Genomic DNA, 21249 nt, shown 5'->3' on the forward strand with positions numbered 1-21249 from the left:
ACTGCTCCAATGGTTCCATGCTGCCCCTGTTCAGAAAAGACTAGCTCAAAATGAAGGTTGGAAGTGGATCATCCTTCTCTTCAATCTTTTAACCAAGCTGAGCCACAATCTTTGATGTAAAAATGCATTTCCGCTTGAGGAGTTGCATCCTGGAAATTCAAATAAATTACATTTTATTTCTGCTAGTCACAGAAATGTGAATATATAAGTACAATTGGTCATTATTGATTGGATGGACACATATTTTAAAAAATCAGTAGTTTTTATCTCATACCATATAATCCTTAGAGCAGAAGGGGGCCAATCAGCCCATTCAGTCTGCACCAACTCTTACCTAGCCTCACCACATAACCCCACGTATTTACCCCACTAATCCCCCTAACCTATATATCTTGGGGTGCAGATGCTGGCATTGGATTAGGGTGGGCACAGTAAGAAGTCTCACAACACCAGGTTAAAGTCCAACAGGTTTATTTGGGATTATGAGCTTTCGGAGTGCTGCTCCTTCATCAAGTGAGTGGAGGTTAGTTCACAAACCTCCACTCACCTGATGAAGGAGCAGCGCTCCGAAAGCTCGTGATTCCAAATAAACCTGTTGCACTTTAATCTGGTGTTGTGAGACTTATTATTATATATCTTGGGACATTAAGGGCAATTTAGCATGGCTCATCAACCTAACCTGCACATTTTTGGACTGGGAGGAAACTGGAGCACCCGGAAGAAACCCACGCAGACATGGGGAGAACATTCAAACTCCACACAAACAAGGCCGGAATTGAACCCGGGTGCAGGTGCTGTGCAGCAGCAGTGCTAACCACTGTGCCACTGTTCCTTGTCTCTGCATTTGCTAGATGTAAGATGCTTTGAATTTGTGTCACACCCTTGCAGCTGTTGATTTTTCTTAACTTTGTGCATCTACCATTCTGCCAAATGATTCTGGGCAGCACAGTGGTTAGCACTGCTGCCTCACAGCTCCAGGGACCTGGGTTAAATTCCTGGCTTGGGTCACTGTCTGTGTGGAGTTTGCATGTTCTCCCCGTGTCTGCGTGGGTTTCCCCTGGGTGCTCTGGTTTCCTCCCACAGTCCAAAGATGTACGGGATAGGTTGATTGGCCATGCTAAATTGTTCCTTCGTGTCCCGGGATGCGTAGGTTAGAGATTAGCGGGGTAAATATGTGGGGTGACGGGGATAGGGCCTGGGTGGGATTGTTGTTGGTGTCAACTCGATGGGACGAATGGCCTCCTTCTGAACTGTAGGGATTCTATGATTGATCTTAGCATGAGATGATGGAAGTGGTTCAATTTCAGCAGTGTCATCATCACTATGTTCTTCAGCTTGCCAATATTTTGGGTTGGGTACGCTGGCTAATATTTCACAGAATTGTTATAATGCAGGAGGCCAAACAGCCCATTTTGTCTGCACCAGCTCCCTGAATGAGTATTTCACTTTAGGGAAAGTGATGGCCTCTTGGTATTATCGCTAGACTATTAATCCAGAAACTCAGCTAATGTTCTGGGGACCTGGGATCGAATCCGGCCACCGCAGATGGTGGAATTTGAATTCAATAAAAAAATCTGGAATTAAGAATCTATTGATGACCATGCAACCATTGCCGATTGTCGGAAAAACCCAACTGGTTCACTAATGTCCTTTAGGGGAGGAAATCTGCTGTCCTTACCCAGTCTGGCCTACATGTGACTCGAGCCAGAGCAATGTGGTTGGCTCTCAACTGCCCTCCAAGGGCAACAAGGAATGAGCAATAACGCTGGCCAGCCAGCGACGCCCATGTTCCACAAATGAATTTTTAAAAACTTAGTGCCATGCTCTTCATCCAATAACCCTGCAGATTGCTTATTTTCAAAGAATCGAATTATGCTTCAATTGAACCTACCTCCAATACATTTTCAGTCAGTGCATTCCAGATCCTACCACTCGCTGTGTGGAAAAGATTTTCCTCGTTGCTTTTGCTTCTTCTGCCAATTTTTGATTTGATTTGATTTACTATTGTCACATGTATTGGGATACAGTGAAAAGTATTGTTTCTTGTGCACTATACAGACAAGACATAACATTCATAGAGTACAGAGGGGAAATGGAAAGGAGAGGGTGCAGAATATAGAGTTACAGTCATAGCGAGGGTGTGGAGAAAGATCAACTTAATGTAAGGTAAGTCCATTCAAAAGTCCGATGGCAGTAGGGAAGAAGCTGTTCTTGAGTCAGTTGGCATGTGATCTCAGACTTTTGTATCTTTTTCCTGATGGAAGAAAGCGGAAGAGAGTATGTCCGGGGTACGTGGGGTCCTTAATTATACTGGCTGTTTTTCCAAGCAGGAAATATAGACGGAATCAATGGATGGGAGGCTGGTTTGCGCGATGGACTGGGCTGCATTCACAATCCTTTGTAGTTTCTTGTGGTCTTGGTCGGAGCAGGAGCCATTCCAAGCTGCGATACATCCGGAAAGGATGCTTTCTACGGTGCATCTTTATAGATTGATGAAAGTTGTAGCGGACATGCCGACTTTCCTTAACTTCATGAGAAAGTAGAGGCATTGGTGAACTTTCTTAACTATAGCGTCAGCAAAGAAGGAACCAGGATAAGGTTTTTGGTGATCTGGACACCTAGAACCTTGAAGCTCTTGACCATTTCCACTTCATCACCGAATTAGATTAAATCTGAGCCCACTTGTTCTCAATTCTTTCAAAATTGGAAACAGTTCCTCCCCATCTACTTTGTCCAGACCCCTCATGATTTTGAATACCTCTATAAAATCCGCTCTCAGCCTTCTCTTTTCCAAGGAATTCAGTTTTACTTTACAACTGAAGTTCTGCAGTCTGGAACCATTCCCATGAATCTTTTTGGCACTCTCTCCAATGGCTTCACATTTCACCTAAAATGCAGCAGCCACAACTGAACGTAATTCCCCAGCTGAGGCATAACGAGTGTCTTTTACACGTTTAACAGAATCTCCTTGTACTCAATGCCCCTATTAATTAAGTCTAGGATACTGTCTGCTTTATTCACTGCTCTCTCAACCATAATCATCTGGAATTGTCTCATAGCTTATTGAACATCAATATTCCACCATGTGTTGACGTCATTTGTCTGCTTGCCCCATAAATACTCCTTATATACCTATGACTGCGTGGCCAAATTCCCCTCCAACTCTATTTTCAAGTTTGCTGATGACACCACCGTAGTGATGAGATGGAGTACAGGAAAGAGATAGAGAATCTGGTGAACTGGTGAGATGACCTTGCCTGCTTGTACGAATCTGTGTTTTTTTAGATCATTGCATTGAATCTATCAAATGCCACAACTCTCTTCTCCCTTTCAAATATTTCTTCTTTAAATGAGCCTTTGAAATCTTCCATGTCCTCGCTGTTGGTTTCTGGGTATGATCACCAGAATTGTCCAGAAACAAGGGATTGTCCACTGTTTTATAAAGGTTTTGCTTACTTCCTTGCTTTTGCGCTGAATTTCTTCTTCTTCAAATGCCATGTTTTGCAACATGGGTGATCATGGCTCTCCAAATTTCAATCCTCGATACCAACATTTATTTTGACGTTGTTCTTGATTCTTATACATGTTCTCCTTCTCAAACTGGTGGTCTTTGTCTTCCTCCTGCTCAGCTATACTCAATTCTGAGTCACTATCTGATTTTCTCCTAAGTACATGCCCAAAAAATTGTAGTCGTCTCTTGGTGATCATCCACAAAAGTTCTTCTCATGCGTGCCTGTAATCCTCACAACTTCCTCATACAATGCGTACGTGTGTTGTCTGACTAATGTTCACCATGTGTCTCAGGAATACTATAGCTTAGAATCCCTACAGTGCAGGAGGCCATTCGGCCCATCGAGCCTGCACCAACAATAATCCCACCAGATCTCCTCCCCATAACCCCCACATATTTACCCTGCTAGACCACTGACACTAAGGGGCAATTTATCATGGCCAATCCACCTAACCAGCACATCTTTGGCATGTGGAAGGAAAACGGAGCACCTGGGGGAAACTCACGCAGACATGGGAGGAACATGCAAACTCCACACAGATAGTGCTTCTGCTTCGTTTATCTTCCATTGTCTTGCTTATGTTCCAGCCTGGCAGCGTGCCTAATTGACTATCGCCCGGTAGCTCTGACGTCCATCATTGTGAGGTGCTTTGAAAGGTTAGTCATGGCATGAATCAATTCCGGCCTCCCAGATTGCCTGGATCCTCTACAGTTCTCCTATCGCTGCAACAGGTCCACAGCAGACGTCACCTCCTACACTCAACCCTGGAACACTGGATAACAAAAGCGCTTATGTCAGACTCCTATTTATTGACTACAGCTGAGCCTTCAACACCATTATTCCTACAAAACTCATTTCCAAACTTCGTGGCCTAGGGCTCAGCTCCTTCCTCCGCGACTGGATCCTAGACTTCCTAACCCATAAACTGCAATCAGTAAGGATAGACAACAACACGGCCTCCATGATTATCCTCAAAACCGGTGCCCCATAAATACTCCTTATATACCTATGACTGTGTGGCCAAATTCTCCTCCAACTCTATTTTCAAGTTTGCTGATGACACCACCGTAGTGATGAGATGGAGTACAGGAAAGAGATAGAGAATCTGGTGAACTGGTGAGACGACAATAATCTCTCTCTCAACGTCAGTAAAATGAAGGAGATAGTCTTCGACTTCAAGGAAGTGCAGCGGAGGACATGCCCCTGTGCACGTCAACGGGGATGAAGTGGAAATGGTTGAGAGCTTCAAGTTTCTAGGTGTCCAGATCACCAAACAACCTGTCTTGGTCCCTCCATGCCCGCGCTGTAGTTAAGAAAGCCCACCAACACCTCTACTTTCTCGGGATGCTAAGGAAATTCGGCACGTCCACTAAAACTCTCACCAATGTTTACAAATGTACCTTTCTGGTTGTATCAGCTTGGTATGGTTCCTGCTCTGACCAGGACCACAAGAAACTACAAAGGGTTGTGAACGCAGCCCAGTCCATCACATAAACCACCTCCCATCCATTGACTCTGTCTACACTTCCTACTGCCTCAGAAAGGCTGCCAGCATAATCAAGGACCCCACATATGCCGGACACACTCTCTTTCATCGGGAAAAAGATACAAAAGTCTGAGGTTACGTATCAACTGACTCAAGAACAGCTTCTTTCCTGCTGCCATCAGACTTTTTGAACGGACCTATCTTACATTAAGTTGATCTTTCTCTAGTCCTAGCTATGACTGCAACACTATATTCTGCACGTCTCTCCTTTACTTCTCCATGAACAGTATATTTTGTCTGTATAGCATGCAAGAAACAATACTTTTCACTGTACACTAATACATGTGACAATAATAAAGCAAATCAAACTGTCGTGTCCATATGGCAATGATGGCTAGATGTAGCAATTTGGGGATCTCATTCCCCTTGGCGAAGGGATGTTCTTCAAATCTCAGAATCTCCACAGGAAGCCATTTAGCCCATCTGCAGCAACTGGACCCAAGCTGCGCTGACTCTCTAACAGAGAATCTTACCTCTTCACCGCCCTATCTCCATAATATTTCCCATGGCCAATACCCCTAACCTACACATAGGATCCCTACAGTGCAGAAGGAGGCCATTCCACCCATTAAGTCTGCACCCACCACAATCCCACCCAGGCCCTATCCCCATATATTACCCACGGCCAATCTACCTAACCCGCACATCTTTGGACTGTGGGAAGAAACCAGAGCACCCGGAGGAAACCCACTCAGACACGGGGAGAATGTGCAAACTCCACACAGACAGTGACCTGGGAATTGAACCCGTGCCCCTGGCACAGTGAGGTCAGTAATTGAGTTTGTGTCTCTGTATGCCCTGTTTGTGAGCACTTCTCCACTCCACCTGACGAAGGAGCAGCGCTCCGAAAGCTAATGGCATTTGCTACCAAATAAACCTGTTGGTGTTGTTAAACTTCTTACAGTGAGGTAGCAGTGCTAACCACTGTGCTGCCCTTGTTTTCTTCGTAAGAAGTCTCACAACACCAGGTTAAAGTCCAACAGGTTTCTTCATTAGTGAGTATGTTCACGGCGCTCCTTATTTCGACAGTAGAGGGATAGGGGTCGACGAAACGGAAATTGGGGAACAAGGGGCGGGCGGGCTGTGTAGGGAGGATGGATTGCCGACATGTCCTCTTTTTAGGTCAAACCAAACCAAGTAAACAAACTCAGATTAAATCAGGACAAAGTAAAAGGGGCAGCTCCCCAAAAAGGAGGGGGAACAGCCCGAACAGAAATCAAAGTACAAAGGAAACTTAAAAACATCAAATTATAATGTGATTATTAGGGTCAATAATGCACCCCAACCCCTGCGGTGCCCAGCGGGCGCGGAAAGCGTCAACCTCGCCCATGGACACCGCATGCTCCCTCTCCAGGGACACCTGACCGCGAACGTAGCCGCGGTAGAGGGGAAGACAGTCAGGATGGACGGCCCCCTTGATCGCCCGCAGCCTGGACCGGTAAATGGCGCGTTTCGCCAGGCCCAGGAGCAGGTTCACGAGGACGTCGCCATCCCGACCCTCCCCTCTCCGCACCGGGTGTCCGTAGATCAGGAGCGTGGGACTGAAGTGCAGACAAAACATCAACAAAAGGTTCTTTAGGAAAACATAAAGGGAGAGCAGCCTAAGACACACAACGGGCGGGCTGTGTAGGGAGGATGGATTGCCGACATGTAGCGCTCCTCATTTCCAGGCCTCAGCCTCCATCTTCGGGCCCAGTGACGATGCCAGAAAGCCTGCTTTCCGCCCGGGAGCGAGACCAGGAAACCTCGCCCTCCCATTGGTGGAGAGGACGTTCGCCCTCCCATTGGTGCAGGGGGAAGAACCCCGCAATCCTATTGGTGAACAGGTTGCTCGCCCTTTCATTGGCGGACAGTTGCCTCGCTCCTCATTGGTGGAGAGGCGAGGCTTCGCCCTCCCATTGGTGGAGAGGGGCCTCGCTCTCCCATTGGTGGAGAGGAAGGGGTGGCCCAGAGTTCCTAGCGCGCGCTTTGGTCGTTTGACTCCAGGAGGGGGAGGAGCGGCGCACCGGAAGGGCGAGAGGCGGTGCGAGGGCCTGAGGAGAAGTTGGGGAGAGCGCGAGCAGAAGGCCCGGGGAAGGAAGAGAAATAAAAGCCTCCCCTCTGTCCGCCTGAGGAGACTCGGAACCCGGCGCAGCGCAAGCAATGGGAGTTCCGGCCTTCTTCCGCTGGCTGAGCCGCAAGTACCCGTCCATCGTGGTGCACTGCGTGGAGGAGAAGGTGCGTGCAGGCTGAGGCCTAGTGTTGTGTGACTAGGCCTGAAGCCAGCCAGCCAACTCCTGCCCACACCGCTGCTGCTGAGCCCCGGGGCCAGGCCGCTTCCGAGTGTGCGGAGGAGGATAAATCCCAAACTTTACACTTGGATTGTTTCTTTTTCTCTCTTCAATAAAGAGCCGCGGGAATCACTGCCACTTCACTGATGTTATTTAATTGTGTTTTTTTTTGGATTGAACCTTCATTTTGCAAAGCTGAGATATCGGAACCAATTCGACATTTTTGTATCCTGAAGTTGAAGTCTGTAGTTAAAATGGGGCTGAGTTTATTTGGCAAAGAGACAATTTGCAACGCTGTGGTTGATTTGATTTATTATGGTCGCATGTGCTAGCATACAGTGAAAAAGTATTGTTTCTCGTGCACTAAACAGACAAACCATACTGTTCATAGAATGCATTTTTCAGTTTATTAATATGTCTCATATGGGTGGCACAGTGGTTAGCACTGCTGCCTCAGTGTCAGGGACCTGAGTTCAATTCCAGCCTCGGGTCACTGGTGGAGTCTGTCACATTCTCCCTGTGTCTGTGTGGGTTTCCTCTGGGTGCTTGGTTTCTTCCCACAATCCAAAGATGTGTGGTCTAGGTTGATTGGCCATGCTAAATTGACCCTTTAGTGTCAGGGGCACTAACTCAGGTAAATGTGGGCCCTGGGTGGGAATGGTCACCTTCTGTAGTGTAGGGATTCTATGTAGTAGGCTGACGTCAACACTGAAATTAAGTCACTGAAAATCCTCTTGTTGCCACACTGCCTGCTCAGGTACACTGAGGGAGAATTTAGCATAGCCAATGCACCTAACCAGTGTGAAGTTTGGATTGTGGGAGGAAACCCACGCAGACACGGGGAGAATGTGCAGACTCCACATTCCTGCCATATGCTGGGAAATGTGCCTTGGTCCCAGGTGCTGTACGGCAGCAGGGCTAGTTACTATGCCACCTGTACGTAGGGGAGAAGGAAAGGTGAGAGTGCAGAATGTAGTGTTACATTCATTTTTAGGGTATAGAGAAAGATCAAATTAATGTATGGTAGGTCCATTCAAAAGTCTGATCACACGAGGTTAATGTCCAACAGGTTTATTTGGACTCACCTGATGGAGCTGCACTCCAGAAGCTTGTGATTGGCAGATGAGATAGATAATCTGCCAATAGATAGTGACAGTCTTGGAAATGGTGGCTGTGTTTAGTCACGGTCTGGAGGAAGGTAGAGAGCTGATATTCAGCCTCTGCGAAGTTCACCAAACAGCAACACCAACTTTGTCACCAGGTCTTAATGACAATAGCAGTGCTGCAAGTTCACTGCCTCCCATCTCATTTGTGCTCTTCCTGTTCTTTAGTTCTTTTGCCGAGATCTGTGGGTTCACAGAATCATGGAAGATTTAATCTTATTAAAAATATTCAAGTATTCCAGCATCAGGGAAATTGGCATCTGCACAGCAGATAGGCAGTAAATCGCAGACTTCAGTATAACTTGGGTGGAGTTAACTAGACTTGGAACTTTGCATCTATTGACCTGATTACTAATGCAGATGAGACCTGATTATTAACAGAAGAGAATTTAAGAGAGATTTCCTTATGGGCAAACAATTGGAGCAGGGAATGCACCTTTCATAAAATGTGGGAGTCCTTTTAAACCTAAACCGTGTTAATCGCTCTGCATTCATAAAATGCGAGGTGGACTCAAAGATCTTGCATTTATATAGTGCCTTTAACAACCTCAGGATGTCTCAAAGGGGCTTTTGAAGTTTTCTTGTACCTCTGCATTGCAGGAAACGTGGCAGAAAGATACTGTACAACAGTCCCAAAAACATGACCAAATCATCTGTTTTAGCGATGTTGATTTAAGAAATAAATATTGGGCTGGACACCAGGGACACATTTTATTTCACAGAAACATAGATCCTGCGCCTTGTGAACATCTGTGTGGGAGATGTACTAACCCGTTCTAGAGTTCAAAAGAATGAGAGATGATCTCTTTTGAAACATATAAAATTATTAACGGGCTTAACAAAGATGTTGGGAGACTGTTTCCTCTGGTTGGGGAGTCAAGAACTAAAGGTCACAGTTTCAGAACAAGGGATGGCCATTTAGGCATTTTTTCACTCAACCGGGTTGTAAACCTTTGGAATTCTATACTTCAGAAAACTTGGGATGCTCAGCTATTGAATATATTCAAGTTAGATATAAAATGTTTAGATCCTAAGGAAATCACGGGATATGGGGAGAGCACTTGAAGCTGTAACTGAGCTACAAGATCAGTCACAGCCTTGATATAAGGATTAGGCTTGAGGGGCTGACTGGCCCACTCTGTTCCTATTTCGATGGCTCAGAATTTATTTCGCTTTGTTAGCCATTCACCCTCTCGGAATAGTCTGCCATTCAATTAGATCATGACTGATCTATCTTAACTGCACCAATCTGATCCTTGAGTAGCTTTGCATAACAGAATCTGCCAATTCCAGTTTTGAAATGTTTAACTGATTTAGCTGCAGCAACCCTTTGAGGGAAAATGGTCCAGATTTTAACCGCCCTTGTGTGCAAAAATGCTTTGTGGTATCGCTCCTGAATAGTCCAGATCGAATTTTAAAGTTACACTCCCTCATTCTGGACTCCCTCACTCTTAGAAATAGTTTCCATCTATCCATCCTATCAAATCATTCAGCGCACTTCTATTCTATCACCCATTGGGTAGCACAGTGGTTAGCACTGCTGCTTCACAGCGCCAGGGACTCGGGTTCGATTCCCGGCTTGGGTCACTGTCTGTGTGGAGTTTTCCCCGTGTCTGTGTGGGTTTCCTCCGGGTGCTCCGATTTCCTCCCACATTCTGAAAGACATGCTGCTTAGGTGCATTGACCCGAACAGGCGGAGGATTGTGGCGACGAGGGGAATTCCACAGTGACTTCTTGCAGTGTTAATGTAAGCCTTACTTGTGACTAATAAATAAACTTTAAACTGTTTTTAAACTGATGGGCTCAAGGGAATACAAGTCTTCTGTGCTACATAATTCTTGTCCTCATAGTTCAATTCTGTTGTTGGTGGTATTCTGGCACCCCCCGCCATCCCCCACCACCAAGGCCGCATTATTCTTCCTGAAATTCCACCTGCTAAGCTCAAAGTGGTGTTTAAATACTTGGAGATAGTCTGTCATCTTTTGCTGTGTTGCACTTCAGTTGTCTTTTCACCAAAGCTATGCTACCTCGTGTTCATATGCCATTGAAACTTAACTTTCAGCAGTTACTTTTTTGTGTTAAATTTTAAGGGATGTCTGAGATTCATTGGCAGAACTTTATTTATGCATTGTGACTTTTTTTGTGTTCAATCCTGTGTAGGCTAAAGAAGTCAATGGAGTTACTGCTCCTGTGGACGGCAGCAAGCCTAATCCAAATGAAGTGGAGTTTGATAATCTGTATTTGGACATGAACGGCATTATTCATCCATGCACACATCCTGAAAACAAGTAATATGCCTTTGAGAATAACTTTACTGTGCCTGTGTCGATTGGGACAAAATTCTGATTCATGTTTTGAATGTACCTTGCAGACCAGCTCCCAAGAATGAGGATGAAATGATGGTGGCCATATTTGAATATATTGATCGATTGTTTAACATTGTTAGACCCAGGCGCCTACTTTATATGGCAATAGATGGAGTTGTAAGTATCTATTTTTCCTGGTTCAAAAAACTAAATGCATGAGTTTTCAGGGTCATGTAGCAGTGTCTGGAATATTGGTGTGCTTTTTAATTTGTCACACCAGAATGATCCCTCTCCTGCACGTTTGTTAGCTAACCCAGCCTATTTCAATGAATCTGTGTCCGTTAAGTGCAGATTTATAAATCCCACATGCTGCAATGTTAATTAATGCAACAATTTCCATGTTCTTTTCCTTCTGCAATATGTAACAGGCTCTGTTTAAAGCTAGTGACACGATTAAGGGGGAGGTTGTGGCGTAGTGGTATTGTCACTGGATGAGTAATCCAGTGATCCAGGGTACTGCTCTGGGGACCAGAGTTCAAATCCCACCTCGGCAGATAGTGAAATTTGAATTCAATTTTAAAAAAAATCTGGACACAAAAAAAGTCTGCTGATGACCATGAAACCATTGTCAATTGCTGCAAAAATCCATCAGGCTCACTAATGTCCTTTAGGGAAGGAAATCTGCTGTCCTTACCTGGTCTGACCTCCATGTGATTCCAGATCCACAGCAATATGGTTGACTCTTAAATGCCCTTGGGGATGGGCAATAAATGTTGGCTGACCAGCGACGCCCACATCCCATGAACGAATAACCAAAAAAATCAAACTTGGAATTGAGATAGGCTTGCATTTTATAACAGCTTTAGCATGGTAAATTGCTATTTGTTAACTACTGCAATGGATGTTTTGTATATTGTGTTGACTGCTTTTAATGTGTAATATTTTTATACACATTAAAAGTTACTAGATGAGTGATTACAGTGTTTAAAAGGATCATTGTAGCATATCAACCCAATGTTTATTTGATACCTTTACTTTAGCATTACCAAGAATCTATCTTTTTCTGTTGCAAGAAATATATCAAAATCTCCTGTAGAACTGGTAGTAAATATATTTTTACGGAGATAGGTCGCAAAAATATAATTATTAAATTGTGGGGTGGAAGTGATTTAGACAGAATTTTAAATTGCACAAGCACTCATTTCCTACTCCAGTGAAATGCTTATTGCTTCGAATTCCAGTAGCTTAATTGCCCTGTAAACTAAAATGTGTACTTAGTAATTTAACAGAAGTATTGTAGATTTGCAGCTTCTGTTAAATTACAGATCAGTATACTTGTATGGAAAATGACCAACTGAATTTCAGATTTTGGTTCAGAGCGGCACACCAATATCAAATAGGAATACAAAACAAGAGAGCATTTAATTCATATATTTTAGTGGACCATGTACCACTATGGATATGTATCAATTGTAAGAAAAACTAATAAATATCAAACAATCCTCACATTTTCACAAGTTTTAAATGGTGTTGTAGCTTTTGAGAACTTCATTGGATTTATCAGTTAATTAAATTTTTAAATGCAAATATTCCCTGGGCTTCATGTTCAGTCATATAAAAAAAAATACTCCGATGCTATAAATTTAAGAAATTTGAGCATGGAATACCAATTTTACCGCATAGTAAGCTCTTGAGTGTAAGTTTTATTTTGTATGTTAGTAATCTCCCATCACAGGCAGTGATAGTAGAGGGTTGTGTTCGTTGGGGCATTGGTGTTTTCTGATCTATTGCTGAATGCTTTTAGCACACAGTGCAGCAATCAAACAAAATATTTTTACTGTTACCTCTTTTGGTAGCTCTATTCCGTTTTGAGCTGTTGACTACGTCTGGAAATTAAATTTATAATATGCATTAAATAATCTGCAAAGGAAAGTTTAAGCGATCATAGTTTATTTTTAGAATCATTAATATTCTTAATGTCCAAAAAATGCAGGCCAGTAATTAAGTAAAGATAATTCAGAACAACAGTCTGAATATTGCACAAAGGAGAGACACGCTGCCAAAGCATTTTGCCTTGCACACACAAGGACAAATGCAAAAATCCCAGATTTCAAAAAAATCACAATTTATACTACAGGAGATAAGAGTGCTGGTTGTTTGGCAAGTTGACTTTGGCCAAAACTTTGTCCTGGGGAAATCAGTGGGGAGCTACAGATGCCCCCCCCCCCCCTCCCCAAACAGCATATTGCTTTGATCATCATAAGCAGAGTACCGACTGCACTCAACCAGCCGGCACTTGCAATGCCCGAAACAACGTATCTACTGTCAGATGTGATGCTGCACTTGGGCAGCACTCGCGGAACAATCACGAGTGCACCAATCGTTAACGATCACAACCATTTAAGTTGATCAGTTGCAGCTCCTAATTTAGCTCATTTATGACTGGGCGAAGCAACGTTTGTTTGTGCACAGTTCCCTGCAAACAAAAGGAGTATATTCGAGCCTTTTGCTGTCTTTCAATAACTGGGAGTTTGGGACCCTATGGTTCCCCATATTCTCCATGGCAACACTTAATGAATTGGAGTCTACTTGCCAACCAGTCAGCATCCTTTTCACCTGTCATATTGATTGTGGTTATTTAAAATTTGACATTCCTGCATTTGTCCTGATGAGTGGAAGACAAAACGCTTCGTCAACATGCCTCTCTTTTCAGCAATATTCAAGTTGTTTGCTACCAATTGACTATTACTATAAATATTCTAATATTCCTCCACTGCTGCATAGTGAGAATGGTACGGTTGAAGTGAGTTTAATTCATGTGCATATAAGTGACGTGTATGCTGGTTATTCTAGGCTCCTCGTGCCAAAATGAACCAGCAACGATCTAGACGGTTTCGTGCGTCCAAAGAAGGAGTGGAGTTGGTTGAGGAGAAGAAACAAGTGAGAGAAGAAGTGCTTTCCAAAGGTACAGCATTTTTGTGTCATGGCATTTATTTCCCTTTTTTTTCCTGATTCATCATATTGGAAGCAACAATTGATCAGCCTGCAAGCTTGGTAACTTACATGACAAATGTCTAACTGAACATAAAATAATATAAACTAAGTTTAATGAGTTCAGTAGCATTTAAAGGAATGAACCGCAGGTTCTCTTTGATCAGTTTCTACACTTATTCTCCACTCTAAGTGAAACCGACTTTCCTGTTCTGCAGGTGGATATCTGCCCCCTGAAGAAGCAAAAGAGCGGTTTGACAGTAACTGCATTACTCCAGTAAGCGTTAACGATTTCAGAATGGGCTTGCAAAATTCCAGTTTATGTTGTGTTTCATACGTTTGCATGATTTCAGTATTGAGTTGCTCCTTTTGATTTATTAAAGGGAACAGAATTCATGGATAACCTAGCACAGTGTCTTAGGTACTATGTTGCTGATCGGCTAAACAGTGACTCCGGATGGAAGAACTTAACTGTAAGTGTCGACTCATTTTAAAATTTTAATACCATTACAGTGATGTACGCGTGAGGGGAAACCCATTTGTTTTGTTTGTTTTGTCATGCTGGTTGTATTTTGTGATATTCCTGTTGCATTTTGCATTGTTGTACTTGGGTGTCACTGGCAGGCCAGCATTTATTGCCCATCCCTAGTTACCCAAGGCTATTGAGAGCCAACCAAATTGTTATGGGTCTGGAGTCACCTGTAGGCCAGACCAGTTAAGGATGGCAGATTTCCTTCCCTAAAGGACATTAGTGAACCAGAGAACAACAGGGAAGGTCGGTGATACGGGGGAGTAGCAAGAGAGATTGTAATTTTGCAGCATGTATTTAACCCTCAGTGGTATGTGAGTGCTGTAATTTGTGCTGACCTTTCTATAACCCATAACAGTCACAGCTAGTGCACTTTGTAAACATCAGGGGTAACCTGTTAGTTTCCAGTGGCTTAAAGGATTTTTGAATATTGATAGATAAAATTCAGGTCTGCTTTTGGTCACATTATCCTCGATGTTAAATATGTATCAATTATTTAAGTCTAAATGTAGGGTGCATGATAAATATATTTGGAGATGATACAAAAATTGATAGGAAGAATGTTTTGGACTGCAGGTAAATATCGATGGATTGGCCAGGTGGGCAGACAAGTGGCAAATGGAATTTGATTCAGGGAATTGAGGTGAGGCAATGCAATTTGGCAGAGAAACAAGGAACAGAATATGGAAAGGGTAGGGCCCTGAGACGTGTACAGGAACAGAGTCTTCAGCATGGACTCCCCGCATACCCCTGAAGATATCTGCAGAGACGGATAACGTGGTTAAGAAGGCATATAGGTACTTTGCCGAGGAATGAAATATAAGAACAGGAGATTGTGCTAGAACTTTAGAGAACACTAGTTGGACTACAGTGAGAGTACAATTATGGTCACCATATTACAGGAAAGACGTGATTGCACTCGAGAGGGTACAGGTGAGATTTACAAGGATATTTCCAGAGATGATGAATAGGCTGGGATTGTTTTCTTTGGAACAGAAGAGACGGTGGGGGAAACGGGATTTAATTAGGGTGTATAAAATTCAGCTGACCGTGTAGATTGAATAGAAAGGACTTATTTCTATTACCAGAGCAGTCAATAATCAGAGGGTGTAAATTTAAAGTATTTGGTAGAAGTATTAGCGAGTTTCAGATCAGTTGGTACTGTGGTTTTTATTGGAACTCATCTTATTCCACTTTGAGGCCCCAGCTCCCCACCTCAATCAAGGCAACTCAACCTTGTGCTCCCAGCACCCAGGTTAACCCTCCTGCATACTGCCCAAATCAAATACCTGAAATATACCAGCACAATTTATTTTCTGAAACAGTACGTTTTTAGAACACAGATTCTCCAATAGCAAGTGATTGCTAATGAAACCAGTTTCACATTTTAGTCGGAGTATTGTTCTCATTAGGCTAACTAGATTGCACAATTGCCACATCCCACCTAAAAGTTATGACCCTGAATCAGAATCATGATTCCAGCAGTTAATCACATTTATACTGTCCCTTTACTGACCTACACATTTTTATACAATTGGAATTATTTTAAAGTCGGCTGGTACTAAAGTTTGAGACCCAGTTGCTTTTTTTGAAAATAATGGCACCAGGAGTTTTTTTTGCAGACATAATTTGTAAGTTTCAAAACACACTTAAAACCATTTTTGCAGCTACTCGTTTGACCTGTGCGGTGTCAGAATGAAAATTGTGCCACAGGCTAGATATTATATCACAAGGGAATTGCAGATAAATAATTTGCATCTGCTAAGTAAAAAAACCGTGTGTGGATTGGTAATCTTTATCCTGCCATCAATATGGAAATTAGTTTCTATCGGGGCATCATAATTGAATTTCTTCTTCAAAATCTGCCAGGTTATTTTGTCGGATGCAAGTGTTCCTGGTGAGGGTGAACATAAGATCATGGATTACATAAGACGACAACGAGGTGCGTGTACTACATTTTGGGGGGACTGAGGGGCGCATTGGCGGCAGTCTTTTATTAAATGTTAATTTTCATTTTGCAGCTCAGCCAAACCACGATCCAAACACTCATCATTGTTTGTGCGGGGCTGATGGTGAGTAGTTATCTTAATTGTCTTCATGCTGTTAACTGTGCCGCTCTAATGAAAAGTAGCTGTCATCATGTTTCGTGTTAAGGATCACGTTTGTATTTTCAGAATCTCAACTGCAATTATGATTGCATGTAAATGCCTATTTTCTGATACTAAACCGGTTTTCTTCCAACAGCTGATCTTATCATGTTGGGATTGGCAACCCATGAACCAAACTTCACTATAATCAGGGAGGAGTTCAAGCCCAACCAGCCTAGGCCATGTGCTCTTTGCAATCAGGTTGGCCATGAAATCAAAGAATGCCAGGGTTTGCCGAGAGAAAAACAAGGAGAGGTACAGTTAACAAAAGTCTGTAGCATTGCTGTCAATGTCATTGTCAATTACATTCACCAATATGAAAATAACTGAAAGTTAATATCACTGCAGAAAATTTAAGTATGGGATTTCTTTAGTTGAAGATTTGAGTCGTGAGCAACTCTGCAATAAGAATTAGAACAGCTTGCCACTTCATACTTTGCATGTTGAAGGATTGTTCATAGAATCCCTACAGTGCAGAAGGAGGCCATTCAGCCCATCGAGCCTGCACAGACAACACTCCCACCCAGGCCCAATTTCTGTATCCCCACATATTTACCCTGCATCTCCCCGACACGAAGCGACAATTGAGCATGGCCAATCAGCCTAACCTGCACATCTTTGGACCGAAGGAGGAAACCGGAGCACCCGGAGGAAACCCACACAGACACGGGGAGAATGTGCAAACTCCACATAGTCACCCGAATGCACAATTGAACCTGGGTTCCCGGTGTTGAGGCAGCAGTGCTAACTGCTGGGCCACCCAAAGCTTCCTTTAGAACAAAGGTTTTGTTACTTATAGGTCTGTTCGTATCTGGAAAATAAGGCAGTGGCAGTGGCCTCGATTGTTCTCGCCTGCCACAGGTCTCCTAAGACTCAGTCTGGAACTAAGATATTTGATCTTAATCTCTGAGTTTTGGACTTCATAAAGAACGGACTTCAATGTTTAACATTAAAACACTCGTGTGGTACACCTTGTGCAATTTCTCCTCCTCCTACATCTCTTCCCAAAATAACCCACTTGCATGACTGCTGAAAAAAAGCAATAACTTATACCTTGAAAAGGCTTCATTTTTGAATGTTATCAATTTAAAGACAGCTTCCACATGACCCGTCCATTCCCCAAAAATAACCCAGTTAAGAGGCACTTGACAAAAAGAAGTTGTTCAATATATCAGTGTTATTAAGCCTGAATCCCCATATTTTTGAAGCAGAGCACAGTCAACCATTATTCATTGCAGCATGCCAGATTTTACCACTTAAACTGCTGCTGCTCTGTGGGTATCAGCTCCTACTCATTGCACTTTGTTTGCTTTTGACCCTACAGAAAATGCTGACTCAGTACAAACCCTATTTGTAAATCGAGTGCTATCAAAAATGTTTTGCGCACACGGCACATTAGTACTGTTTTAACTGCCGTTATCCAGTGGCATTTACGGAAAAGAAATGCTGCATTTGGCCTTTTTGTTTGCTACTGTTGTGCTAATGAAAATGGGATAGTTCTGCAGTGTTTGTCTTCAGTTAAGTTTCATTTCCCGAAACTGTTAATCCTGCAGTGGTTATAGTAACACTGCACTGTTGCTGTTACTCCAAAGGGAGTTGGCATGTTGTTTTCGTCGTTAACTTCCTGCTGCAGTCCACAGAAATACAAATCAACGACAATGCATTTATGTTTTTTTTTACATAACTTTGTTATCAAAGTATCTTGCAATGCTTAGCATATTTACAAGGGGAGATTAGGACTGGTAACCAAAAGCTGGGGCCAAATAGCTAAACTTGAAGATTCGCCTCAAATGGAGAGGTTTAGGGAGATATTCCAGAACTTAGGGCCTCAGCAGCTGAAAACACAGAAACCATGGTGGAGGGAAGAAAAATCTTGAATGTGCAAGAGGGTGTGAATGTGATGATAGCATTTTACTGCTATGCAATGGAGGTGTTCCATCGAATACAATCGGAACACAGAAATTAGGGGCGGAAGTAGGAAAATCTGTCCTTGATTGGCAGAGCAGGCTCGATCAGATCATGGCTGATCTCTCCCTGGTCTCAAATCCACCTCCCCACCTGTTGCCCATGTCCCTTTATCCTTTAGAAATATATCTATCTCCTTGAAACCATTCAACGATTCAGACTCCACCGCACTATGGGGCAGTGAGTTCCACAAATTCCCCACCCTCAGCGAGTAGTAGTTCCTTCTCATCTCAGTTTTAAATCTACTGCTTCTCAACCTATACCTGTGACTTCTTGATCTAGATGGCTCCACAAGAGGAAACATTTGGTTACATTTATCAATCTTTATAAATTTAACCACAGCCAGAAGTAAGGTCTTAGTTAAAAAATAGTTGGTGAGCACTGCTGCCTCAGTGCCAGAGACCCGGTTCGATTCCTGGCTTGGGTGACTGTGTGGAGTCTGCATGTTCTCCCCGTGTCCATGTGCGTTTCTTCTGGGTGCTCCGGTTTCCTCCCACAGGGTCCAGAGATGTGCGTGTTAGGTGGATTGCCCGTGCTAAATTGATCCTAGTGTCAGATGGACTAGCTAGGGTAAATGCATGGGGTTATAGGGATAGGGCCTGGGTGGGATTGTGGTCGGTGCAGATTTGATGGGCCAGATGGTCTCCTCCTGCACTGTAGGATTCTATTTCTATTTCACAAGATTGGTGGGAATCAAACTAATTTTTCTTTTCTTCAGTTTGACCAAATGGCAAGTAATGCTCCAATTGGCTCAGAAGTGGAATTCATATTTATCCGATTGGCTGTCTTGCGTGAGGTAGGCTGATCTTTAAGTATTTATCCCCTGATTAAAATGTTTGTTCACTGGAAAGTTCAACTAAAGATTTTTTTTGTTGTTGTTGCATCTTAACTAGTACCTGGAAAGAGAATTGACAATGGCAAGTCTGCCCTTCACGTTTGATTTTGAGAGGAGCATTGATGACTGGGTTTTTATGTGCTTTTTTGTTGGAAATGATTTCCTGCCTCATCTGCCATCGCTGGAAATTAGGTATGCCAATTCAGTTATTACAGTCCCTCGACTCTTTTCCCTGTTGAGTTTGAAGATATGTTGTCAATATTGCCAATGTATCTTTGAAGGCTGTATGGCTTTTAATTTGAATTTGGAATTTCATTATTTACTTAAAAATGAAACAATTGTGGAAGAACCTTGGTCTATTTTATTCAGATTTTGGGTGGGTTTGTTGTAGGGTGTGTAAAGCCCAGGGATTCTTGTCGAATCTCACCATTGCTCGGTGGATTGATTTGATTTATTATTGTCCCATATTTGTACATAGTGAAAAGTATTGTTTCTTGCACGCTATACAGACAAAGCATACCATTCATAAAGGAGAGAGTGCAGAATATAGTGTTAGTCATTGCTAGGGTGTAGAGAAAGATCAACTTAACGCAAGGTAGGTCTGTTCAAAAGTCTGATAGCAGGGAAGAAGCTGTTCTTGAGTTGGTTGGTATGTGACTTCAGACTTTTGTATCTTTTTCCCGATGAAAGAAGGTGGAAGAGAGAATGTCCGGGATGCCTGGGGTCTTTAATTATGCTGGCTGCTTTGCCGAGACAGTTGGACAGAGTCAATTAAAAAGGAGGCTGGTTTGCTGACTGGTTGCTAACCACAACAGCAAGGAGAGAGAGCAGTTGACAGAAAGGAGGCCAAAGGCTTCACCGGACTGGGAGCAGGACTTTTGCTTCTCTTGTCCCATAAGAATTGCTTTGAAAAACACAAACCTGCAGGAGTTGGCTGCAGTCCACTCCATTTCTCTTCTGGGTTTCAAAGAGCCTCAAGATTTGTTCGGCAGTGTAAAATTTAAACATGCTATTAATCACATTTCAGGAACCTGATTTAAATAGCCCCATTAACAAAATGTCCTCTTTTGAAGATGTAAAGTCAGCCCCCTTCACAATGTGCAGCTGTAAGAATTGCCTTAGAAGCATATCCGCCAAGTTGGGAATATATTTCTGAGCTTATTTTTAACTCAACCCAGATCCATCTTTGGCGATGTGGTCGAGCGGATGTGGTGACATGGTTGGATTAAGTTAATAGCGAAGGGTCATGAACAATATTGTTAAAAATTTAATTTGAAGAAATCCTTCTATTGTGCTGTCAGCATTAAATAATGAAATAATTTCAGTGATTTTTAAAAAAATTGTGATGTGCAATTTGTGGATAATACATAAATCACAAGATTGGACTTTTTACATAATTAAATTCCATGTGAAGAACTGACAGCAGTTTACATCCCATCCCACGCGGATGTGAAGATTGCGCTGGACAAAATATACACCGCTGCAAATAACATTGAGATGAAACATCCCGTGGCTTTGTTCATCGTGGCTGGGGACTTCAATCAGGCCATGCTCAGGAGTGTCCTACCAAGATACCACCAACACGCCTCCTGTCCCATCAGAGGCCCAAACACCCTAGACTGCTGCTACCCAAATATCAAACATGCCTACCGCTCTATCGCCCGCCCACACTTTGGAAAATCAGACCACAAGGCTCTACTCCTGCTCCCGGCTTACGAGCAAGAACTGGAGAATCCGTCAAAGGAAGTCGCGCAATGCTGGTCTGAGTCAGATGATCTACGGGACTGCTTAGAGTCAGTAGATTGGTCAGTATTTTAAAACTTGGTGACCAGCCTGAACGAGTGCACTGCTAAGGTAACTGACTTCATTAGTAAGTGTGCCAAAGAAGCAAATCTTCGTGTTTCCCAACAGGAAACCATGAATGAACAGGGATAGCCACTGCTTGCTGAAGTCCAGGTCTGAGGCGTTAAAGTCAGGTGACACTG

At 43.1% G+C, this 21249-nt stretch overlaps 1 protein-coding gene across 2 annotated transcripts in view; it reads left to right on the top strand.

Annotated features, from left to right (window-relative positions):
- Window positions 1-6991: 6991 nt before the first annotated feature.
- xrn2 (5'-3' exoribonuclease 2) overlaps window positions 6992-21249 on the top strand; it is a 78183-nt gene continuing 63925 nt past the window's right edge. The window contains exons 1-11 of one of the 2 annotated variants that reach the window (XM_078230321.1): window positions 6992-7275; window positions 10652-10779; window positions 10863-10974; window positions 13651-13762; window positions 14007-14065; window positions 14172-14261; window positions 16187-16259; window positions 16339-16389; window positions 16562-16719; window positions 19148-19225; window positions 19323-19456. In XM_078230321.1, coding sequence (XP_078086447.1) covers window positions 7201-7275; window positions 10652-10779; window positions 10863-10974; window positions 13651-13762; window positions 14007-14065; window positions 14172-14261; window positions 16187-16259; window positions 16339-16389; window positions 16562-16719; window positions 19148-19225; window positions 19323-19456 — 1070 coding nt within the window. In that variant the 5' untranslated portion in view covers window positions 6992-7200. The remainder of the gene's footprint in view (window positions 7276-10651; window positions 10780-10862; window positions 10975-13650; window positions 13763-14006; window positions 14066-14171; window positions 14262-16186; window positions 16260-16338; window positions 16390-16561; window positions 16720-19147; window positions 19226-19322; window positions 19457-21249) is intronic. The other variant, XM_078230320.1, reaches the window with a different exon arrangement.

Source organism: Mustelus asterias, chromosome 15, assembly GCF_964213995.1.
Source record: "Mustelus asterias chromosome 15, sMusAst1.hap1.1, whole genome shotgun sequence".
NCBI classification, from domain to species: Eukaryota; Metazoa; Chordata; class Chondrichthyes; order Carcharhiniformes; family Triakidae; genus Mustelus; species Mustelus asterias.